This window comes from Entelurus aequoreus, linkage group LG26 (genome assembly GCF_033978785.1).
Source record: "Entelurus aequoreus isolate RoL-2023_Sb linkage group LG26, RoL_Eaeq_v1.1, whole genome shotgun sequence".
NCBI lineage: Eukaryota > Metazoa > Chordata > Actinopteri > Syngnathiformes > Syngnathidae > Entelurus > Entelurus aequoreus.
Genome location: NC_084756.1, coordinates 21,217,095 through 21,238,908, shown reverse-complemented (window position 1 = coordinate 21,238,908; position 21,814 = coordinate 21,217,095). Strand labels below are relative to the sequence as shown.

The 21,814-nt window shown below is 38.2% G+C and overlaps 1 protein-coding gene and 1 long non-coding RNA gene across 2 annotated transcripts in view; one reads left to right on the top strand and one right to left on the bottom strand.

Annotated features, from left to right (window-relative positions):
• Positions 1 to 21,814, top strand: part of LOC133643617 (uncharacterized) — a 112,548-nt gene that overhangs the window by 328 nt on the left and 90,406 nt on the right. The window contains exon 2 of the long non-coding RNA XR_009824712.1: positions 4,373 to 4,664. This is a non-coding gene — a long non-coding RNA (uncharacterized LOC133643617). The remainder of the gene's footprint in view (positions 1 to 4,372; positions 4,665 to 21,814) is intronic.
• Positions 982 to 19,916, bottom strand: LOC133643616 (taste receptor type 1 member 3). The gene is made up of 8 exons (XM_062038286.1): positions 19,735 to 19,916; positions 19,342 to 19,642; positions 14,333 to 14,689; positions 13,856 to 14,257; positions 13,576 to 13,779; positions 8,358 to 8,478; positions 4,367 to 4,737; positions 982 to 2,900 (listed from the first exon to the last, which is right to left on the bottom strand). Exons 1-8 carry the CDS (start codon positions 19,914 to 19,916, stop codon positions 2,310 to 2,312), a joined length of 2,529 nt encoding a protein of 842 aa, XP_061894270.1. The 3' UTR covers positions 982 to 2,309.

The following is a 21,814-nucleotide window of genomic DNA, read 5'->3' as shown; positions in this document are numbered from 1 at the left end:
AGAAGTTTCATAGCCATTGTTTCTCCCTTTTTTTGGAGCGTTTAAAAAAAAAAAAAAATTTCATAGAATATACGGCGCCAAGTATAGTTTGTTATTGTTTTTGTGTTTTCCTCCTTTCGGAGTGATTTTCGGTTGTTCCCTTTTGTGGAATCTTTTTCGCCGACGAGTTTAGTTATAGCCTATATTGAATTGCCCTGACTCTGGAGGTGAAAGGAAGCTTTCAAAATAAAAGCCTGCCGAATTAATTCCTACTCTGCATCTGAGTCCTATCTTTTGACCAAGCCTGTCAGATTCATTATTATTTTTTGAGCAATGGCAGCTTTAAAGAAAAAAAAAAACAGCCTTCATGTCAGCTTTGTGTTTTTAGAGTCAACATTGTAACTTTTTCTCGTTCACATTTTTGCTCTTTTATTCCACTTAAAAAAAAATAAAATAATAAAATAAATAAATATATATATATATATATATATATATATATATATATATATATATATATATATATATATATATATATATATATATATATATATATATATATATATATATATATATATTTGTAGAATGTTTAAAAAAAATAGCTGAGGGCCGAAAATTGCCCCCGGGCCACACTTTGGACATGCTTGGTTTAGAACTACGTTACACTACATTTCCCAGCATACACCATATCTGTGGTATGTGACCTTACGTACTTTTAATGGAGAATATGCCAAATGGACACACATCATTGAAAACTTGTTAAAAACAGTATAATGGGGAAACCGTGTAATTGCACACTTTGTTAAATTATGACATGTGTAAAAACTTCAATAGGCGTAAAAAAGATCCCATGACTTGTTTATTTGCCTTAAAGAAAAAAATAAAGCTAATAAAAAAACAAAACAAATAAAAGCTGCAATAGTACAAGCGTATTAGTACAGTATTAGTATTAGTACTGTCCTTGCTCATGAGTAAGAATGGCCACATAACTACTATCATGCATGATGGTGACACAGTTTGTTTTATGTTCAGCGTTTTTGTGGCACACAGGTGTAAGTTCACAAAAAAAAAAAAGTATTACATTTTGCAGTCCCACTGTGCTAGTATGGGTTTTCTATGGGTACTCCAGCTTCCTCCAAAGTTCCAAAAACATGCAATTTAGTCTAATTTGAGCCTCTCAATTGTCCTAGGTGAGAATGGTTGTTTGTATATGTAGTACGTGTCAAAGTCAAGGCCCGCGGGCTGGATCCGAATGAATTATCTATGGCCCCGGGATGATATTTGACTGGTATCGGAACCGGCCCGCAGGCCACAGCCGCCTGCTGCTGTTTTGCACACACCAGTGTTGGCGCTAGGAATTTTCAAAATGGGGTCCCAGGGACCCCATCAAGTCATGAAAATGGGGCCCCACAGTGAATTTTTGGGGTCCCACTTTTTTTTTAAGCGTTTTGAAAACAAATGATAAATGTATGCATTATCCTGTTATAGCTCACATTCTATATTGTGTTTTGGAAAAAGGTTGTCATAAACGTTACTTAATTTATTTTAAAAAAAATAATACAAAAGAAAACACATTTTTATGCATATGTAAATTTATTCAGTTATAAACATTCATTCACTTTATTATTCCCTTCATGGATCTAAACTTTACCGTATTTTTTTCTATATTTTTATTGTAATATTTTCAGAATGTGTTTGTTCTATTTTTGGCCAGAGTAAGACAAAGAAAACAATCTGAAGTTGTTTTTATTTTTGAGTTTTAATGCCATGATTTTAGTGTATATATATGTGCACAGATTTTCCTCCATGTGGCCCCTGAGCTAAAATGAGTGTAACACCCCTGGTCTATGCAGTAAGGCACCTTGTAATCATGGGTGTTGGAGTTGGCGTAAAAGTTGTTATGCTTGGAGCCCATTGGCTTTTGTAAAGTTTTTAATTTTTTTCTGCCTTTTTATTCAAATACTACTATACCACTGGCCATTGGGAGTACCAGGAGTTTTCCCCCTGGATACTAACTAAACTATTGGGTTGATGGACGGATGTTTATGTATTTCTTGCCAAGCCTTGTCTTGGTAACTATGATAAACCTCCTGGACCGGTCCAGATAGATTGTTCTGTATAGTGGGGCAATTAAGGGCTTGTATGTTTGTATGTACATTAATGGGGCAAGTTGGCAAAGTAACTGCGCTCTAATCCTGGGCAAATTTGTGTGGCATGAAAAAAATTCTGTACTCTATAGAGGGGCATGACAAAAATTACTTCAGAACCACTGCAGCAGATGAAGTCCCCTTACCACCAGTGTTAGTCAAACCACAATTAAAAATCAAGGGTTTTTATTTGCTCGGCTGTGACTGTGAATCCTCCCTTGCCGATGTCAATGGTGCTCCCTCCAGGAAGTTAGAGAAATATTTTGAGGTATTGAGCCCAGGTTTTCTCAACAGGAGGTAACATTTTGGGAAAAAGTAACCTGCCACTAGTCCAAAAATGGCCGTCAGATTAAATGCAATCAGAACTAAATGCTTTCCCTTTTCACTTTTTAAACCCATGTAGATTGGAATAAAGGTCCCCCAGATGATGCTATAGTTTAACATAGAAAAAGTGATGTCTCTGGCGAGGTTGTACTGATGAGGAGGTTTCACGGCCAGGAAGGTGCACATGAATGACACCATGGCCAATGTAGAGTTGAAGCTTTGCATAAAAAAAACTGCAACACTTTGTCTGACTGTGCATGACAGGAAGTCTCTCAAAAAGTCGATTTTCATGTTTTTCATATGTTCTGACAATGTGGTGCCTTCTTTGATGTGCCAGCCGCAGAAAGCGGCCTGCAAGGTCCAACAGATGATCAGGAACAGCCAGCAAGCAGGTCCTTTCAGTGTTTTCAGGAAAGGAGCGACCTTGTCATGGAATTCTGTTAGAAAGAATAGCTGCGGAGGGAGAGACGTTAATGAGACATAATATGTTTTGTTATTCTCAGATCATTCAATCGATCGCAACTGGACTGTTTGGTTTGTCTTAGAAGATGTTTTGCCTCTCATCCAAATAGGGTTCATCAATTTGTGCTCATAGACTTAGATGGATCAGATCTAGTGTTCGACTCAGATTGGTTAGATCAGGGGTCGGCAACCCAAAATGTTGAAAAAGCCATATCGGACCAAAAATAAAAAAATACAAATATGGTTGGAGCTGCAAAAAATTAAAAGTCTTATATAAATGTTATAATGAAGACAACATATTATGTAAGAGTCTATATTAGTTATATTAGCCTACTATCAAAATGACGAGGTGTCGCAGGCTGACACAAATCTTTGTTCACAGAAATGTTGAAATGCAATATTTATTCTACACATTTTTACAACGTTCGAAATCATTAGTAAAATGGAGGCTTCTCAGAGGGTGAGCTAACTCCTGGAAATTACTGGCTTAGAATTACCAAAGGTAAAGATGTGTGTGTCCAAGTTAAAGGAAACGGCAGGCTGTCTTCTTCTAATGGATTTATTACAATCTTTGCAAGCTGTGTAACGTTTGCTGTGGTCTGGAACAAAATGGCACACAAACTGTCAGAAATGCAGCCAATGTTACATACAGATAATGTGTCATGAGACATGCAAGTATAAATTGAATTAAGAGGACTTAAATTAAACAAGCTTAAAGATACCTACAAACGAGGCATAATGATGCAATATGTACATACAGCTAGCCTAAATGGCATGTTAGCATCAATTAGCTTACAGTCTAGCACTGCAGTGACCAAATATGCCTGATTAGCACTCCACACCAGTCAATAACATCAACAAAGCTCACCTTTGGGCATTCACACACAACATTAAAAGTTTGGTGGCCAAAATGAGACAAAAAAGGGGTGGCATAAAACACGTCCTAGAAAGTTGTACATGCAAACAAACTACGGGCAAAATTAGTAGGACAAAACGGCGCTTGCCTAATAGTCTCTGATCACTGAAGCATGTTTAATATAAACAGTGATATTTATAACAAGTAAGGAGGTTAGTGTCATGTTTGTTCTACAGAAACCATATTAAAGAACAAAAAATATATTTTTTACTTCCTCATCCACTCTGTTCTTGTTCCTTCTAGAACTGTATGTACTTTTTCCAAAAGACCACCTGTGGTAGCCACAAGTTTTGAGGGCCTCCCCCAAATGCTCTTGCTCCTTCTCTTTGGCCTGCGGGCTAGTGCGAACGTTATCAGATCTGTTGTTGTAGGGTTCTGATAATTCCTGAACGGATGACGCTTACTTGGATGAGAGGCAAGACGTCTTCTAAGACAAACCAAACAGTCCTGTTGCTATCAATTGAATTGAATACAATGACCTGGATGAATGAGAACATCCAAAGACATATGTTTTCTCATGTTTATCAATGTTTGTCCTCACCTGCAGGGAAATGGAGGCAATAACGGAGAGGGCTAGCATTTGAAAAGAGAAGATGAGGGGCAGCTGTAGCTGGCACACTATGTCCCCCGGCTGACCCAGGAACAGTGCCACGCTGAGACAGGCTCCCATCGTGCTGAAAAGCACCACAAAGCTCCAGGGGCCACCAGACGCTGCCACCATGGGGGTTTGTCGGTGCCTCAGATAGACGACAGCCACTGCGCCCTGACAGGACAACAGCAGCAGCCCAATCAACGCCACTGTTATCGCTGCAGGCCTGTCCCAGGACAAAACCTCAAAGGTGGGTTTCGAGCAGTTTGTGCTTCTAGTTTGGGACCACTGGCCTTCTGGACACCTGGTACACTGGATGTCCTCTAGCAATTAGAAATTACAGGTCATTAACGGGGAAATTATGTAACATCTTACTACAACTTAGTGAAAGCAAATGCTGGGGTGCATATGACGCCACATCCGTTTTTTTCTTCGCGGCCTAATTCACATGTTGGTCAAGCAGTTTGAGCATAGGGTTGAATGTTTGTGCGCGGATCTTTTTTCCCAAGATGCAGACGGAACTCCGGAGGCAGCGTGCAGGTAGGACAATGATTTATTTTCCATAAATCAGCCCATAATACAAGAATGCAGGAACAATACAAACAAACACAAGAAGAGCGTGGCAATTGCACAGGAAGCTAAGGCAGAAAACTAGCATGGGAAAGCTAACAAAGAAACAGGAATCAAAGGAGTACTAAAGTAACTTGTTGCAGGAGCAAACAAAACAGCCAGACCGAGTGTGGCGAAAGGCAGAAATAGATAGCTCTCCGATTAGTGTTCGGGACACTCACCTGCTCCCGAGAGGCAGGTGGAAAATAATCAACACCCAGGGCAACCAAGAAACACAAACCCTGAGGTGCTGAAACAGAACTAAGGGAGTCTTAAACTAAAACAAAACATGATCCGGGCAACGGATCATCACAACTTTCTGTGTTTCTCTACAATAAGAATATGAATAAGAATAAGAAATGTCTGCATATGTTATATTATTCTTTTATTTTTCCATATTTAACATATTGTGTTGAAGTTTGGGGAAATGTTTATAGAACAAACGTAGACCCAATAATTAAACTTCAAAAAAGGGTCATTAGAATAATACACAAAGCATGCTTCTATGAACATACCAATCCATTATTTATAAGTTCTAATGTGTTAACATTTTCAGATATTGTGAAGTGAAGTGAAGTGAATTATATTTATATAGCGCTTTTCTCTAGTGACTCAAAGCGCTTTACATAGTGAAACCCAATATCTAAATTACATTTAAACCAGTGCAGTGTGTGTTTTTAAAAACAATGGAAATTATGTTTCGAGTAAAGAACAACAGCCTTCCAGCTTGTATTCTTAGGTTATTTCAATTAAGAGGAGAAAACTATCATTTATGGGGGATATTGATTTTTGAAATTGGTAAAGCAAGAACGAATACAAAATACAAATGTATTTCAGTTTTAGGAGTTAAATGGTGGAACAAGCTCAGTGATGAGTTGAAGACATGTACTTCTTTGTTAAGGTTTAAGAAAACATTGAAAGGTGAAATAATTGAAAATGATAAAATATAGTAACAATTACTTTCATTCCATTGATTTTTTTTTTCTTTCTTTTTAACGTTGATGTTCCAGGTAATCTTACTTTTAGTGAAGGTATAGGATAGGCAAATATAAGCCTTGGCTTCAGCCTATTCCTTTTTCGGTCATGCTTTTTATTTTATTTTATTTTTGTGTGTAAATGTGTATGATTGTTATATATGTATCATCTGTACTGTTAAACTGGTCACACAAAATGGTTAATGGTTGATGGTTGATTATATGACCGAAATAAACTTATTTCATTCATTCATTCATTCAATATTAGTAGTGTTTGAGAGCAGAACTAAACGTAAAGAAAAGACAATAAATCGGATTAGTTTGTGTTCTTTAGTGTTTACTATGCCGAAATATAACAATGAAGACCTGCTTGTGCAAATAATCTAACGTAATGTTAAATCAGATTAAAAAAAATACTGTCCAATTTACTGTATTTTCATTGTCGAGTTTCATTACAGAAACTAACTGTGTGTGACAATCATTGGTACTTTAACTTAACTTAAAAGCTTAGATGTTGTTGTTGTGCAGGAAAGCCAAGTGTTGGGTGTTTCCTTACTTTTTCAAAATGAGCTCTAAGATGCCAAAATGGAGATCCAGGCTTAAGGCGGTTTAGAGTCTTTTATTGCTCGAAACCGCACAAAAAAGCAACACACAACCGCATGAGAAAAGGTAATAGAAAAATGGAAACAAAACATTACAAGAGAGAGGAACGGCTTCAGCAACCACGGTAATTGTCTTAGCCTTATCGAGTTGAGGAACGAGGGACGAAATACCTGAACAGCAAGCGTGAAGGATCTCAGACTGGGACTGGTCAGTGCGCCATTTATTATATTTAATATAAAACCCCCAGAAATGACCATTGTGAAAATACCCCCCACGACCAGGTTGCTTATTGAAATTGAACAGGTTGAATCGGAGATGCTGGCGGGTGGCATTTGTCCCGCGGGCCGTGGTTTTCCCCCCAGCCCCAGCTCTAGACCAGTGTTTTTCAACCAGTGTACCGTGAGATACAGTCTGGTGTGCCGTGGGAGATTATGTAATTTCACCCAATTGGGTTAAAAATATTCTTTGCAAACCAGTAATTTGCAAACCACCGTGCGGTGCTGTCTAGAGCTCGGCAGAGTAATTGTGTAATACTCTTCCATATCAGTAGGTGGCAGCAGGTAGCTAATTGCTTTGTAGACGTCGGGAACATGGTTTGTCACGATCACAATATGCAGGCGACAGTGGGAGGCAGCGTGTAGGTAAAAAGGTATCTAACGCTTAAACCAAAAATAAACAAAAGGTGAGTGCCGCTAAGAAAAGGCATTGAAGCTTAGGGGTGGCTATGCAAAACAAAACTAAAACTGAACTGGCTGCAAAGTAAACAAAAACAGAATGCTGGACGACAGCAAAGACTTACAGCGTGTAGAGCAGACGGCGTCCACAAAGTACATCCGTACATGACAATCAACAATGTCCCCACAAAGAAGGATAGCATCCGCACAACTTAAATAGTCTTGACTGCAAAGCAGGTGCGGGGGAATAGCGTTCAACGAAGACATGAAAATGCTACAGGAAAATACCAACAAAACAGGAAAAGCCACCAAAATAGGAGCGCAAGACAAGTACTAAAACACTACACACAGGAAAACACCAAAAAACTCAAAATAAGTCACGGCGTGATGTGACAGGTGGTGACAGTACACCTACTTTGAGACAAGAGCTATAGTGATGCATGCTTGGTTATGGTTTAAATTCATATCCAACACTTGAGAGAACGACTTTTTACTGTCAATATCGGCTACTGAGTTTGATTTTTTTATGTTTTCTGCTGGTGGTGTGCCTCAGAATTTTTTCAGTGAAAAACATGTGCCTTGGCTCAGAAAAGGTTGAACAACACTGCTCTAGACCATCGCCTCAAAGCCGGAAGTGATTTATAGGTCACGTGATTGCAACCCAGCAATAGCTTGACATTTTGAGAAATTGACAACCTTATGTCTGTTCTTCTCAACCAAATAGTGTCCAGATAAAAGATACAAGTGAAGTGTGTGAAGTGAATTACATTTATATAGCGCTTTTTCTCAAGTGACTCAAAGCACTTTACATAGTGAAACCCAATATCTAAGTTACATTCAAACCAGTGTGGGTGGCACTGGGAGCAGGTGGGTAAAGTGTCTTGCCCAAGGACACAACGGCAGTGACTAGGATGGCGGAAGCGGGGATCGAACCTGCAACCCTCAAGTTGCTGGCACGGCCACTCTACCAACCGAGCTATACCGCCCCACAATAATACAATGAAAAAGTACAAATACTGTATATACACTAATATTTGTTTATATTTTGTTGTGCTATGTATCATTTAAATGATCAAACTTTACCCTCGTCGGCCTGGTAAGTGCCGGGCAAACAGTCGATGCAATCGAAACAGCATGAATGAAAGCCTTTGACTCTTCGCACCTGGCCGCTACCGCATGCTGCTGAACAGGTGGATTCAGGGATCTGCAAAAGTGATGACATAACAGTCATTTTTTAGGAACTCTGAAACCTGGATTAAGGGAAACTTGATGAAACGCTCTTGCAGACTGTTTATAGCAGGGGTCCCCAAACTACGACCCGCGGGCCGGATCCGGCCCCCCAGCATCCAAAATCCGGCCCACAGGAAGTCCCAAGTTTAAAAAAAAATAATTTTTTTTTAATCTTTCCTTTCTAATCCATTTTCTACCGCTTGTTACTCTTGGTGTCTCCTAGTCACTCACGTGGCAATGTTAAATTGATGTTAAATGACAAAACGGATTATAAAGACAATGTATATATGTATGTATATATACATATATATATATATATATATATATATATATATATATATATATATATATATATATATATATATGGGGACGGCATGGCGAAGTTGGTAGAGTGGCCGTGCCAGCAATCGGAGGGTCGCTGGTTACCGGGGTTCAATCCCCACCTTCTACCATCCTAGTCATGTCCGTTGTGTCCTTGGGCAAGACACTTCACCCTTGCTCCTGATGGCTGCTGGTTAGCGCCTTGCATGGCAGCTCCCGCCATCAGTGTGTGAATGTGTGTGTGAATGGGTGAATGTGGAAATACTGTCAAAGCGCTTTGAGTACCTTGAAGGTAGAAAAGCGCTATACAAGTATAACCCATTTATCATTTATTTATATATATATATATATATATATATATATATATATATATATATATATATATATATATATATATATATATATATATATATATATATATATATATATATATATATATATATATATATATACATACATACATGTCTTAATTAGATTATCCAAAAAATAGTGCTCGATACCGTGGTAGAGCGTAATATGTATGTGTGGGAAAAAATCACAAGACTCTTTCATCACTACAGTCCTGTTTCATGAGGGGTTTCCTCAATCCTCAGGAGATTTTTTTTCTTCTCTCTCCTGAGGATTGAGGAAACCCCTCATGAAACAGGCCTGTAGAGATGAAATAGTCTTGTGATTTTTTCCCACACATACATATATATATACATATATATATATACACACACACACAGCCTGGTCCCTGGCCAATTTTTTTTTAACCCAATGCGGCCCCCGAGTCAAAAAGTTTGGGGACCCCTGGTTTTTAGGTAGGCTAAGGTGACATTTAAAAAAAAAAATTCATCTTCCGCACTAGTTTGCTCCATAAACTCAAACCATAAACTTTGAGAAGAGGCATTCCAACGCTCGCTTTTGAAGTTCCGTGTTTTTATGACGTCATGAAGGAAAAATCTCCTTCCTCGTGGACATAATACCGCCTCTGACACACTGTACCTAGTTGAACTCGCCCTGTATATAAGCCCACCACTTCAAAGAAGCTTTGCTACATATCCTAAAACAGGGGTCCTGAAACTACGGCCCACGGGATCCGGCCTGCCAGCCTCCAAAATCCGGCCCGCGAGAAGTCCACAGTAGAAAAAATGTTTTAAATGTTTATTTTATTTTATTTTTAAGTATATATATTTTTTAATCTGTCCTTTCTAATCCATTTTCTACCGCTTGTAACTCTTGGTGTCTCCGAGCCGCTCAGGCAAATCATATGTCTAAAATATATGTCTAAAAATGCATTTTCCCATCGATAACATGACATAATCGCGTTGGGTATATATATATATATATATATATATATATATATATATATATATATATATATATATATATATATATATATATATATATATATATATATATATATATATAGTTGAGGTTTCTGTGGTTTATCCGTTATACAGTGCTCTATTGGGAAGAGCGGAATATACGTTAGGTCAGGAAAAAACATAGAAGCTATTTCATCCTTACAAGCCTGTTTTGCAGGTTTCCCTGCTCTTCAAGGAATTTTATTATATTATATAATATAATAAAATCTAACTTATATATATATATTAGGGGTGTGGGAAAAAATCGATTCGAATTCGAATCGCGATTCTCACGTTGTGCGATTCAGAATCGATTCTCATTTTTTAAAAATCGATTTTTTATTTTATTTAAAAAAAATATATATATATTTTTTAAATTAATCAATCCAATAAAACAATACACAGCAATACCATAACAATGCAATCCAATTCCAAAACCAAATAATAATAATAATTATTAATAATTATTATTAATAATTAAGAGCAATTGAGAGGAGACCCAAACACGACACAGAACAAACCAAAAGTAGTGAAACAAAAATGAATATTATCAACAACAGTATCAATATTAGTTACAGCCTTATTACAAAATGAAATAAATTCATTTTTGTCCTCAAAATTCTACAGACAATACCACCATAGACCAAAAATCACTTCATATTCTTGACGGCTCGCTAGTGTTACCATATCTGAGTTATTGTGCAGAAATATGGGGAAACAACTACAAATGTGCACTTCATTTACTAACTGTGTTACAAAAAAGAGCAATTAGAATAATACATAATGTTGGATATGGAGAACATACCAACACTTTATTGATTTAAATACAAAATATTGAAATTCAACATTTTGGTGCATTTGCGAACAGCTAAAATTATGTACAAAGCAAACTATAACCTGCTGCCCAAGAATGTACAACAATTCTTCTCAACTAAAGAGGAGAAATATAACCTTAGAGGAAAATCAAATGTAAAACATTTGTATGCTCGTACAGCACTTAAAACCTTTAATATATCCATCCATCCATCCACTTTCTACCGCTTGTCCCCTTTGGGGTCGCGGGGGGGGGGGGGGGGGGGGGGCTGGAGCCTATCTCAGCTGCATTCGGGCGGAAGGCGGGGTACACCCTGGACAAGTCGCCACCTCATCACAGGGCCAACACAGATAGACAGACAACATTCACACTCATATTCACACACTAGGGCCAATTTAGTGTTGCCAATCAACTTATCCCCAGGTGCATGTCTTTGGAGGTGGGAGCAAGCAGGAGTACCCGGAGAGAACCCACACAGTCACGGGGAGAACATGCAAACTCCACACAGAAAGATCCCGAGCCCGGGATTGAACTCAGAACTATTTAGGACCTTCGTATTGTATCAGTATGTGGAATTAAAATTATGGAATGGATTAACTAAATAAATCAAAGAAAGCACCAATATGATTCAGTTTAAGAGACTGTTCAGGTGAACATCTTGAACCCTTTTTTTAAATGTTTTTGTGCTGGAGCCTATCTCAGCTGCATTCGAGTGGAAGGCGGGAGTACACCCTGGACAAGTCACCCCCTCATGGCAGGGCCAACACAGATACAACACACACTAGGGCCAATTTTAGTGTTGCCAATCAACCTATCCCCAGGTACATGTTTTTGGAGGTGGGAAGAAGCCGGAGTACCCGGAGGGAACCCGCGCAGTCACGGGGAGAACATGCAAACTCCACACAGAAAGATCCCGAGCCCGGGATCGAACTCAAGACCTTAGTATTTAGACAATGAGATGTAAACACAAAAGTACATACTTGACCACCTATTTTGGTGGAAGCCCTTGCAGTCTTGCGCATTCTCTAAAAATTTAGAGAGTATTCAGATCTCTCTGGATTGCGTTGGATTGAAAACGCAACTAAATTATCTGATCTTTTTTTTTTAACACTTTTAGAGATTCTAACATGAAAGCACGTATCGTTTCTCTCCCCGCCCATATAAAGGGAACTCTCCTGAAGGAATCAATAAAGTACTATCTAAAGCAGTCAAAGGTGGCTGCGTATTGCCTGTGTCATAAGAAAACACACAAAAAGAAACAACAGAAGAAATTTAATTTGTATTTATAAACTTGTTTGATTTGTTTTTCATGTTTTTTTTGCTCACTTTTTGTCTCTCCCACAGCGTCATGAAAAGTACATGTACCGTATTTTCCGGACTATAAGGCGCACTTAAAATCCTTTTTCCCCCCTCAATACTCAACAGTACACCTTATAACCTGGTGCGCCTAATGTACGGAATAAGTTTGGTTGAGCTTACCCACCTCATACGCTATTTTATTTGGTTCATGGTGTAATGATACGTGTGACCAGTAGATGTCAGTCAAACATAAAAGATAAGTGTATATTGCCACTATGATGGCAATATGTCTCAAGTAAACACCAACATTTTAAATGTTCCATTGAAAATATAGAACATTACACACGGCGCTCAAAAATCTATCAACATGTTTTAGTACGACTTTGGTAAGTTATGAAGCCGCACCGCTTGATGTGTTCAAATTACGAGCATTATTATGGTGTGTGTATAAGGTAAGACATATCTGGCGTTTTGTTTACGCAATATTATGCAAAATCAACTTTTCTTACCTTCTGGTAGCTGCTGATCTGTATCTGGGATCTGAGTAAATCCTAAAAAATTGTGCAAGTCCGCTTTTGTAGTCCGTGCCGACATCGTAGTCGATAAGCTTCTTCTTTTTCTCTATCTTCTTGTGGTATGGGACATTCATCCTCCACTGTTGCCATTTCTAATATAAAGTAGTGTAAAGTTCTTACTTATATCTGTCAGTAAACTCGCCATGAAAGTGCTAAAACATACCGGTCTAGTGAGGTTACCTTATTCACCCAAGGAACTTTAGTTATTAGAGAGTTTTTACACGGGACACATTTCCGGCCTTGTCGTTTACGGATGAGGGGATGCTGCTCCGGTATTGATTTAGCTAAAGTCTGAATGTCATTAAAACAGTTAGCTCCATCTTTTGACACATCTTCCACACCAGTCCTTGCATGCTACACCGCTACAACAAAGATGACGGGGAGAAGACGCTGTCTAAGGTGAGCCACGTAAATAAGACCGCCCACAAAACGTTGCATCCGGAAGCGACTGTCAGAAAGCGGCTTGAAGATGATCTGTAAAACATAATCTATGCAACATTTTGACGAAAGAACCACCATTACATGTTATGTAGACCACAAGGAAGTGTTTTCAATTTAGAAAAAAAAAAAGACTCTTTTATTGCGCCCTGTAAACCCTATAAAAGATCAAAAATAGGCCATTCATCGGCAGTGAACCTTATAATCCGCGGAAAATATGGTATGTACGTCATGGCCAGTTTTTGGAAATTATGCAAACATGTTTGAATAATTACCTGGGAGTCTTCAGTGTGCCATTTGAAAAGAGATTTGTTTAGGGACAGTTCTTTGAAGTGGCTTCCAACAACGACAAAATCCAAATGAGACTCCTTCCAAACCCACTGCACCACAGTGTATCCTATGTTGGGATTGCCATTGCTGTCAAACACTAAATGTGTGCCGTTAATGTCAAAAGACATGTTCCGTAAAACCTGCAAAAGCTGCAAAAAAATAACACATATTAAGTTTAAAAACAGAATGTCCTGTAGTCACTCACAAGAAAGATACAAGTTTCACCTTCCATGGAAAAATTCTGGTGTCAGCATCCCAGTTGCATGAGCTTGAACTACATCCCAGCATGCTGTGCAATGCCTGTGCCAGACTGTAGATGGCGGCATACACAGCAAAAGATGTACGCTGCACTGCAGCATCCAGAATGAGGCTAAGGTTTGCAGGTGTCATGTTCCAACATTGCGGACAGGGATCGTTGTGCTGTGGCATGACAGGCTTTATCTTCTGCTCGCTCAGTTTGGTGAAGAACACCCTCGCATAGGCTGGTAGAAGATCCAGACTCTGTGTTTTGTCCAAAAATCCAATGACCGTACCGATGGTTTGGATACCAGGGAGGGAAGTTACTTCATTATGAACCACCCAACTGGAGCTGGCAATCCACACTCCTGTTATGTTCCTTTTAATAACCTTAAATGAAGGGGATGATTGGTAATTAATGTCAGTTATTCTGTGGTTATATTTTCTTGCAAAGTATGTACTGACCTCTTTAAAGAAGACTGCAGCTGGCACTGGGAGAGAAAACACCACCACCACTTTGACCTTGTTGGCTTGGATGTTGTCCACGATGTTTCGGACTGTGGCTGCAGGGTCCGAGTAGACAGGAACCAGGCCGTGGTAGGCCACGCACACAGACTTGGTTTCGGCTAATTTGGTGAATTTCTGTGTGCCCTGTTGTCCATACGCTTCGTCGCTGCCCACCACTGCCACCCAGTTCCACCCAAACTCCTCTATCAGGCGGACCATGACACCCACTTGCCATTTATCACTGGTCACTGTGCGTAAAAAGGACGGGTAGACGTCCTTGTCGCTCAATTTGTCGCTGGTGGCACCAAAGCTGATCTGAAAAAGAATAGTCATATACATACTTACAGACTGTACAGTCCTGTAAAATTGGAAATTACATTTATGGTGCCTAATGGTTGTGGTGAAATGCTTTAAAAAACATGGCAGCATACAAGTTTTATAACCTCAGTCTAGACCAGTGGTTCTTAACCTGGGTTCGATCGAACCCTAGGGGTTCGGTGAGTCGGCCCCAGGGGTTCGGCGAAGCCTCCGCCGCGGAGGTCAAGACACACCCGACTCATCGTGTAAATAAAAACGTATTATGGATACCCCCAAACAATGTTCCCTCTAATTTTCCATCTGATTTGCAGGTGTGTAATTTGCTGTGAGTTCATGCACTGTGTTGGTTTTGTTCTTTGAACAAGATGATGTTCCTGGACGGTTCATTTTGTGCACCAGTAAAAAAACATATAACTTTGTCTTGAATTTGAGAAAAAAAACATTTTATTTTTCACTAGAGAAGGGTTCGGTGAATGCGCATATGAAACTGGTGGGGTTCGGAACCTCCAACAAGGTTAACAACCACTGGTCTAGACCAAGGTTCCCCAAACTACGGCCCGCAGGAAGTCCCAAGTTGCATGCATGTTGCGCGGCCCATTAATACATTTTTGTTGATTGTTATATTTTCAACTATCAGGAGTTTTATTATACATCTATAAATAAGCTTATTGGTGTGGGTGCAGTCGTGTATGAATTATCTAACGTTCCAGTGCGGACCGGTAGCATATATGTCACGGACAGGTACCGTTTGGGGACCACTGACTTAAAGCAAACAATTAGCCGAGACAACTCCTATCTCAAAACACTCTTAAGTTGGGGCACTCTTATGTTGACATAGTATAGCATACGAAAAGTGTAACACACGAAAACAAAGGGATCACTGCACTTCAACACCTAAAACAGTGAATGAAACTGCAGTTTACCAATTATGATTAAAATCCAGACGATTTCCAGTGAGATATGTTGTGGTCATTTATAACCATGTACAGTCTGTCTTGTTATGATTGGTTAGATTCCACAGTGCTTGTATTATGTATAATGTAGTATATGGATTACATTCTAGACTCTGCTAGCTCATTCCAGTGACAACTACTTCTCATAGACATAACACTAGAAGTAAACCTTTATTAAGAGGGAAAATCGTCATCCAAAGTGTACAAGCTTTAGTATAGCCTGTAGAGGCCCGATCTGGAATGAGATTGATAGCTCTATATAAGAATCACATTCTTTAAACATTTTTAAAAAGCTTTTTAAGCTAAATTTATTGCGACGTTATGCTTAGTACATTCAGCACACCCCTTATGGTTGAGGAACTCACATTAGTCACATAATTTTGATCTTGACCTCTGTATGTATGATGAGATTATCGCAGATCATCAAGATGCAACCTTTTAATCAAATTTGAATAATAGGACATTGAGACTGATTTGGTGGATTTAAAGATTCCTTTTTTATTTATAAATGAAATTGTAAATGGGTACTTGGTGGGTATATTTTGAAATGTATTGCATTGCACTGTATTTTGTATATTATATGATGATGTATATCTTAACTTTGGGTCCCTGTCCATAAGCTGTGTGCTTCCAGGGATGACTTTTTTGCAGAACGGACTAACAAAAGAAACAATAATGAAATACAAAACTATGTCTGTCTGTAAATAAATAAACATTAGAGTAACGTGTGGAGTCCCCCAAGGTTCAATCTTGGGGCCGACTTTATTTAACATCTATATGCTCCCATTAGGACATTGACCATCATTGCTATGCCGATGACTACCAAATCTATGTAGCGCTATCACCAAATGACTATCGCCCCATAGATCTTCTGTGCCAGTGCATTGAGCAAGTCAAACACTGGATGTGCCAAAATGTCCTACAACTAAATGAAGATAAAACTGAGATAATTGTTTTGGTGCTAAAAAAGAAAGGTTTAAAGTCATCCAACACCTTCAATCACTGTCCCTGAAAACCTCAAATAAAGCCAGAAATCTTGGGGTTATTTTAGATTCTGATTTACATTTCGACAGTCACATCAAATCAGTAACAAAATCGGCCTACTATCACCTCAAAAATGTAACAAGACTTAGAGGGCTCATGTCAGCTCAAGACTTAGAAAAACTTGTACATGCCTTTATTACCAGTAGGCTAGACTATTGAAATGGTCTCCTTACAGGTCTTCCCAAAAAAACTGCCAGGCAGCTACAGCTTGTTCAGAACGCTGCTGCTAGAGTTCTAACAAAGACCAAAAAATGTGAGCACACTACAGCAATTCTTAAATCCTTACATTGGCTCCTTGTACATCAGAGAATTGATTTCAAAATCCTCCTGCTCACATATAAATCACTACATGGTCTAGGGCCGAAGTATATTACTGATATGCTCCCACTATATAAGCCCTCTAGATCACTAAGATCTTCTGAGACCAATCTGTTAGCGGTTCCCAGAGTAAACTCAAATCAAGGGAGAGCATCATTCAGTCACTATGCAACACATAGCTGGAATAAACTTCCTGAAGATGTCAGACTTTCCCCCAACTCTGACTACTTTTAAAACTAGACTGACATTTTTTATGTTCACCTTAGCTTTCAGCTAAATCTTTTAATCTTTTAATCTTTTAACTTTTAACGTCCGCACTGTTTTCTTTTTATTTTTATTGTCTGCATTTTAATTTTGCTTTTATTTTCTTTCATTTCACTTTGTCGTCTGTGAAGCACTTTGAGTTTGAGTTTGAGTTTGAGTTTGAGTTTATTTCGAACATGCAAGCATACAACATGATACATCACAATTTCCAGTTTCTCTTTTCAACATGTTCGAAAAGGAGTAGGAAGAAGCAGAGCTTATTTAATCCTACCCCTTTTCTTTACATAACAGTTGCTAAAACTTTTTGTTCACTTCCTGTTCTTAATTTATTCACAATAAACTCCATAAGTAATCACAATAAAAATAAATAAATAAATAATAGTAAGAATTTAATAATAATAATTGGTGAAGTAAGTCATATTTCATATGATGAGATAAGTAAGATTACTTTAAGAATGATTGAATGAATGGATGAAATAAATTGAGAATGTTTGTCATGGTTCTTTTTCTTTGTACTTTGTAAACACTTTAAGTTTGAAGAGTTTCTTGAAGTGGATCATATTAGTACATTGTTTGATTGCTTTGCTTAATCCATTCCATAATTTAATTCCACATACTGATATACTGAAGGTCTTAAGTGTTGTACGTGCAAACAAATGTTTTAAGTTACGTTTTTCTCTAAGATTATATTTCTCCTCTTTAGTTGAGAAGAATTGTTGTATATTCTTGGGTAGCAGGTTATAGTTTGCTTTGTGCATAATTTTAGCTGTTTGCAAATTCACTATGTCGTGGAATTTCAGTATTTTTGATTCAATAAATAAAGGGTTTGTATGTTCTCTATATCCAACATTATGTATTATTCTAACTGATCTTTTTTGTAACACCGTTAATGAATGAAGTGTCCTTTTGTAATTATTTCCCCATATTTCTACACAGTAGCTCAGATATGGTAACACTAGTGAGCAGTATAGAATATGAAGGGATTTTTGGTCTAGAACATGTTTTACTTTATTCATTATTGACGTGTTTCTTGCAACTTTATGTTGTATATTTTTTACGTGAGATTTCCAGTTCAATTTATCATCAATCATTATACCTAGAAATTTGGTTTCGTTTACTCTTTCAATTTCTATTCCGTCTATTTGTATTTGTGTTTGACTTTCTCTTCTACTATTACCAAATAGCATTATTTTAGTTTTACTAAGATTCAACGATAGTCTGTTTTTGTCAAACCATCTTTTTAATTTGTTAATTTCTTCTGTTATTATTTGTATTATCTCCTGTGTGTTCTCTCCTGAACAAAACGCTGTTGTATCATCCGCAAATAATACTAACTTTAAATCTTTTGTAACTTTACAAATGTCATTTATATAGAGATTGAATAATTTAGGTCCTAGTATTGATCCCTGAGGTACACCACAGGATATATTTAGCGTTGTAGACGTGTGTTCGCCTAGCTTCACGTATTGTTTCCTGTTCGTTAGATAACTTCTTATCCAGTTTAAGACTAACCCTCTGATGCCATATCGTTCTAGTTTTTTGATTAAAATATTGTGATTAATTGTGTCAAATGCTTTAGTTAGATCCATAAAAACTGCTGCTGCACATTTTTTACTATCTATTGCATTGGTAATTTCTTCTGTAATTTCAATTAAAGCCATTGAAGTTGAAACATTAGCTCTGTATCCATATTGGTTCTCTTCGAGTATTCTATTTTTATTTATGAAACTTTCTAATCTGTTATTGAACAGTTTTTCAATGATTTTAGAAAATTGTGGAAGTAGAGAAACAGGTCTATAATTTGTAAATTGATGTTTGTCTCCAGTCTTATAAATTGGTGCAACTTTAGCTATTTTCATTTTGTTTGGAAATGTACCTGTTTGAAATGATAGGTTACCAATATACATTAATCTTTGAGTCTGCCTTGTGTATGAAAAGTGCAATACAAATAAAGTTGCCTTGCCTTGCCTAAATTACCTTTGTGCACATTTTAAAGCTAATATGACACGTAATAACACTTTGTAAAAAATATTTCAAGGCCAAGGTCTATGAGGACTTTAGTAAACAAACCTGTGGCATCAGAAAAAATCCCAGCAGTTTCCCAACGATCAACACCATTTCTGAGTTGTAGGGTCCGATCACAGCTGCCACGCTGGTCTCGTAGTTGGTGTAATTGCACTGCACAGATAGCGCGTTGCCGTTTTTGTCGGTCAGGAAAGAGAGAGTGGGCCTCACGATACTGGCCGCTTGACTGCAGGTGTCGTGGATTTCATATCCTAGCTTGATGCCGGGGAGCAGCGTTTGGTTGGCGTTGATCTCATCCACTGTATATTTCATCACCAGGGCGAGGCCCAGTTCCAAATGATTCAAACTGAAGATAGGAAACACAATAAAAACGCCTTGTTCGTAGTATCTCCGTATATACATGTACATATTCATACAGAATATCACATCTCAACATACCGTTCACAGCTGATGTTGTTCGACTCTGTCCTTTGGCTGAGGTTGATAGAAAACAGCCCGCCCAGCATAATGTCCCCAGGAAGGTAAAATATGTTGGTGGAAATATTCTGCAACCATGCAGGTGAATTTACACAATAGGTCTGCATCCAGCAAAGAACCAGGAGATGGAAACATGAAGCCATGTTGACGATGCAAGCCTCAGAATTTGTCTGAAGGGACATAGCTCAACGTTTGCATGTTGTGAATCATATCTACCGTGAACATTTTTTGCATGAAAACTCACCTGTAAGATGAGTCCTTTATTGGTCCTTCCCACTCCTGCTTAACAGGAAGTTTTGGGATTAGCTGGTAGAGTGGTTGTCTCTCAAGATAACGGTAGTTGGTTTGATTCCCGGCACCGAAAAGCTTGTTGAATCACGTTGAGCAAGATATGGAACACCCAGTTGATGAATGTTCTGAACTCCTGTTTCCATGCCAGTGTTGTATTGAGCAGAGTAATGCTGTCCCGAGGAGTCCTTATGGAGTGCGTTTAGCCTAACTTCATAGCTGATATAATGTTCTACTTTTATTGACAGCTAGTGTTGTTCCGATACCAATATTTTGGTACCGGTACCAAAATTATTTCTATACTTTTTGGTACTTTTCGATACTTTTCTAATTAAAGGGGACCAAAAAAAATTGCATTATTGGCTTTATTTTAACAAACAAATCTTACGGTACATTAAACACATGTTTCTTATTGCAAGTTTCTCCTTGCAATAACATACAAGACAACTTGATTTTTTAGTAGTAAGTAAGCAAACAAATTCTCCAAATTTGTCTGCTGACATATGAAGTAACATATTGTGTCATTTTCCATTCTACTACTTTGTCAAAATTATTAAGGACAAGTGGTAGAAAATTATTAATCTACTTGTTCATTTGCTGTTAATATCTGCTTACTTTCTCTTTTAACATGTTCTATCTACACTTCTGTTAAAATGTAATAATCTCTTTGTCATGATCCGTGGCCCGGATCATGTTTTTGTTATATTCTGTTAGTTTTGGACTCCCTTAGTTCCTGTTTTTGTGCACTCTTGTTTGCTTTCAGTTACCATGAGTGCTTATTGTTTCCACCTGTCTCTGATTGGTGCTCGGGACGCTTCCCTGTTTCCCGAGCACTAATCAGAGGGACTATTTAATCCTGCCTTTGCCGGTCAGTCGGCCTGGCTTCATTGTTTGCTACTTGCTACCGTTGCGTGAGTATTCCTTGTCTCTAGTCTATGCTAAGTGTTAGCCTTACCGTCCAGTCCGACCGGCACGTTTTTCCTCTGACTTGTTTTCCGTTTTTGGTACTTGTTTGATTTCGACAATAAATCATGTTCCTACCTGCACGTCCTGTCCGGAGTGGTCCGTCTGCAACCCGGAGGAACGAACCTTGCAGCAACGTGACACTCTTATTCTTCTGTTGTTTGGATGCCTTACATTAGTTTTGGATAATACCACAAATTTAGGTATCGATCCAATACCAAGTAGTTACAAGATCATACATTGGTCATATTCAAAGTCCTCATGTGTCTAGGGACATATTTCCTGAGTTTATAAACATAATATAAATAAATAAAAAAATGGAAAAAGAGTTTGTGATGCTAAAAAATACCGACGTAATCATAGTAGTATCAACTATATAAGCTCCTGTACTTGGTATCATTACAGTGGGTTTTAGGTGTAGATCCACCAATGGCGTTTATTTACATTTTGACTCCGGTGAGCTACGGTGTGTTTAGCTATTCCTCGTCCTGCAGGGATGATACTTGTTAGAAACTTACTTTATTTGTTGCCAGGGAGACAAGGATCAATGATTTAGAAGTAGCTAAAACACTGCCGATTGCGGATGGACTTCTAGCCGCTAGCTAGCTAGCCAGGTTTTAAAGCACCTCTTCCTGAGGGCATTTCAGTGTTATAACTTCACATTTATTGTTAGTTTTTAAGCCAAAATGCGTCCGTTCTCCCTTTTCTGTCCACACACCGTGTCTGCTTTTAAGTACTCTGTGATTGTGCGCTGCCGAACATGCTCCTCTGCTCGTAAACCAGTATCGCG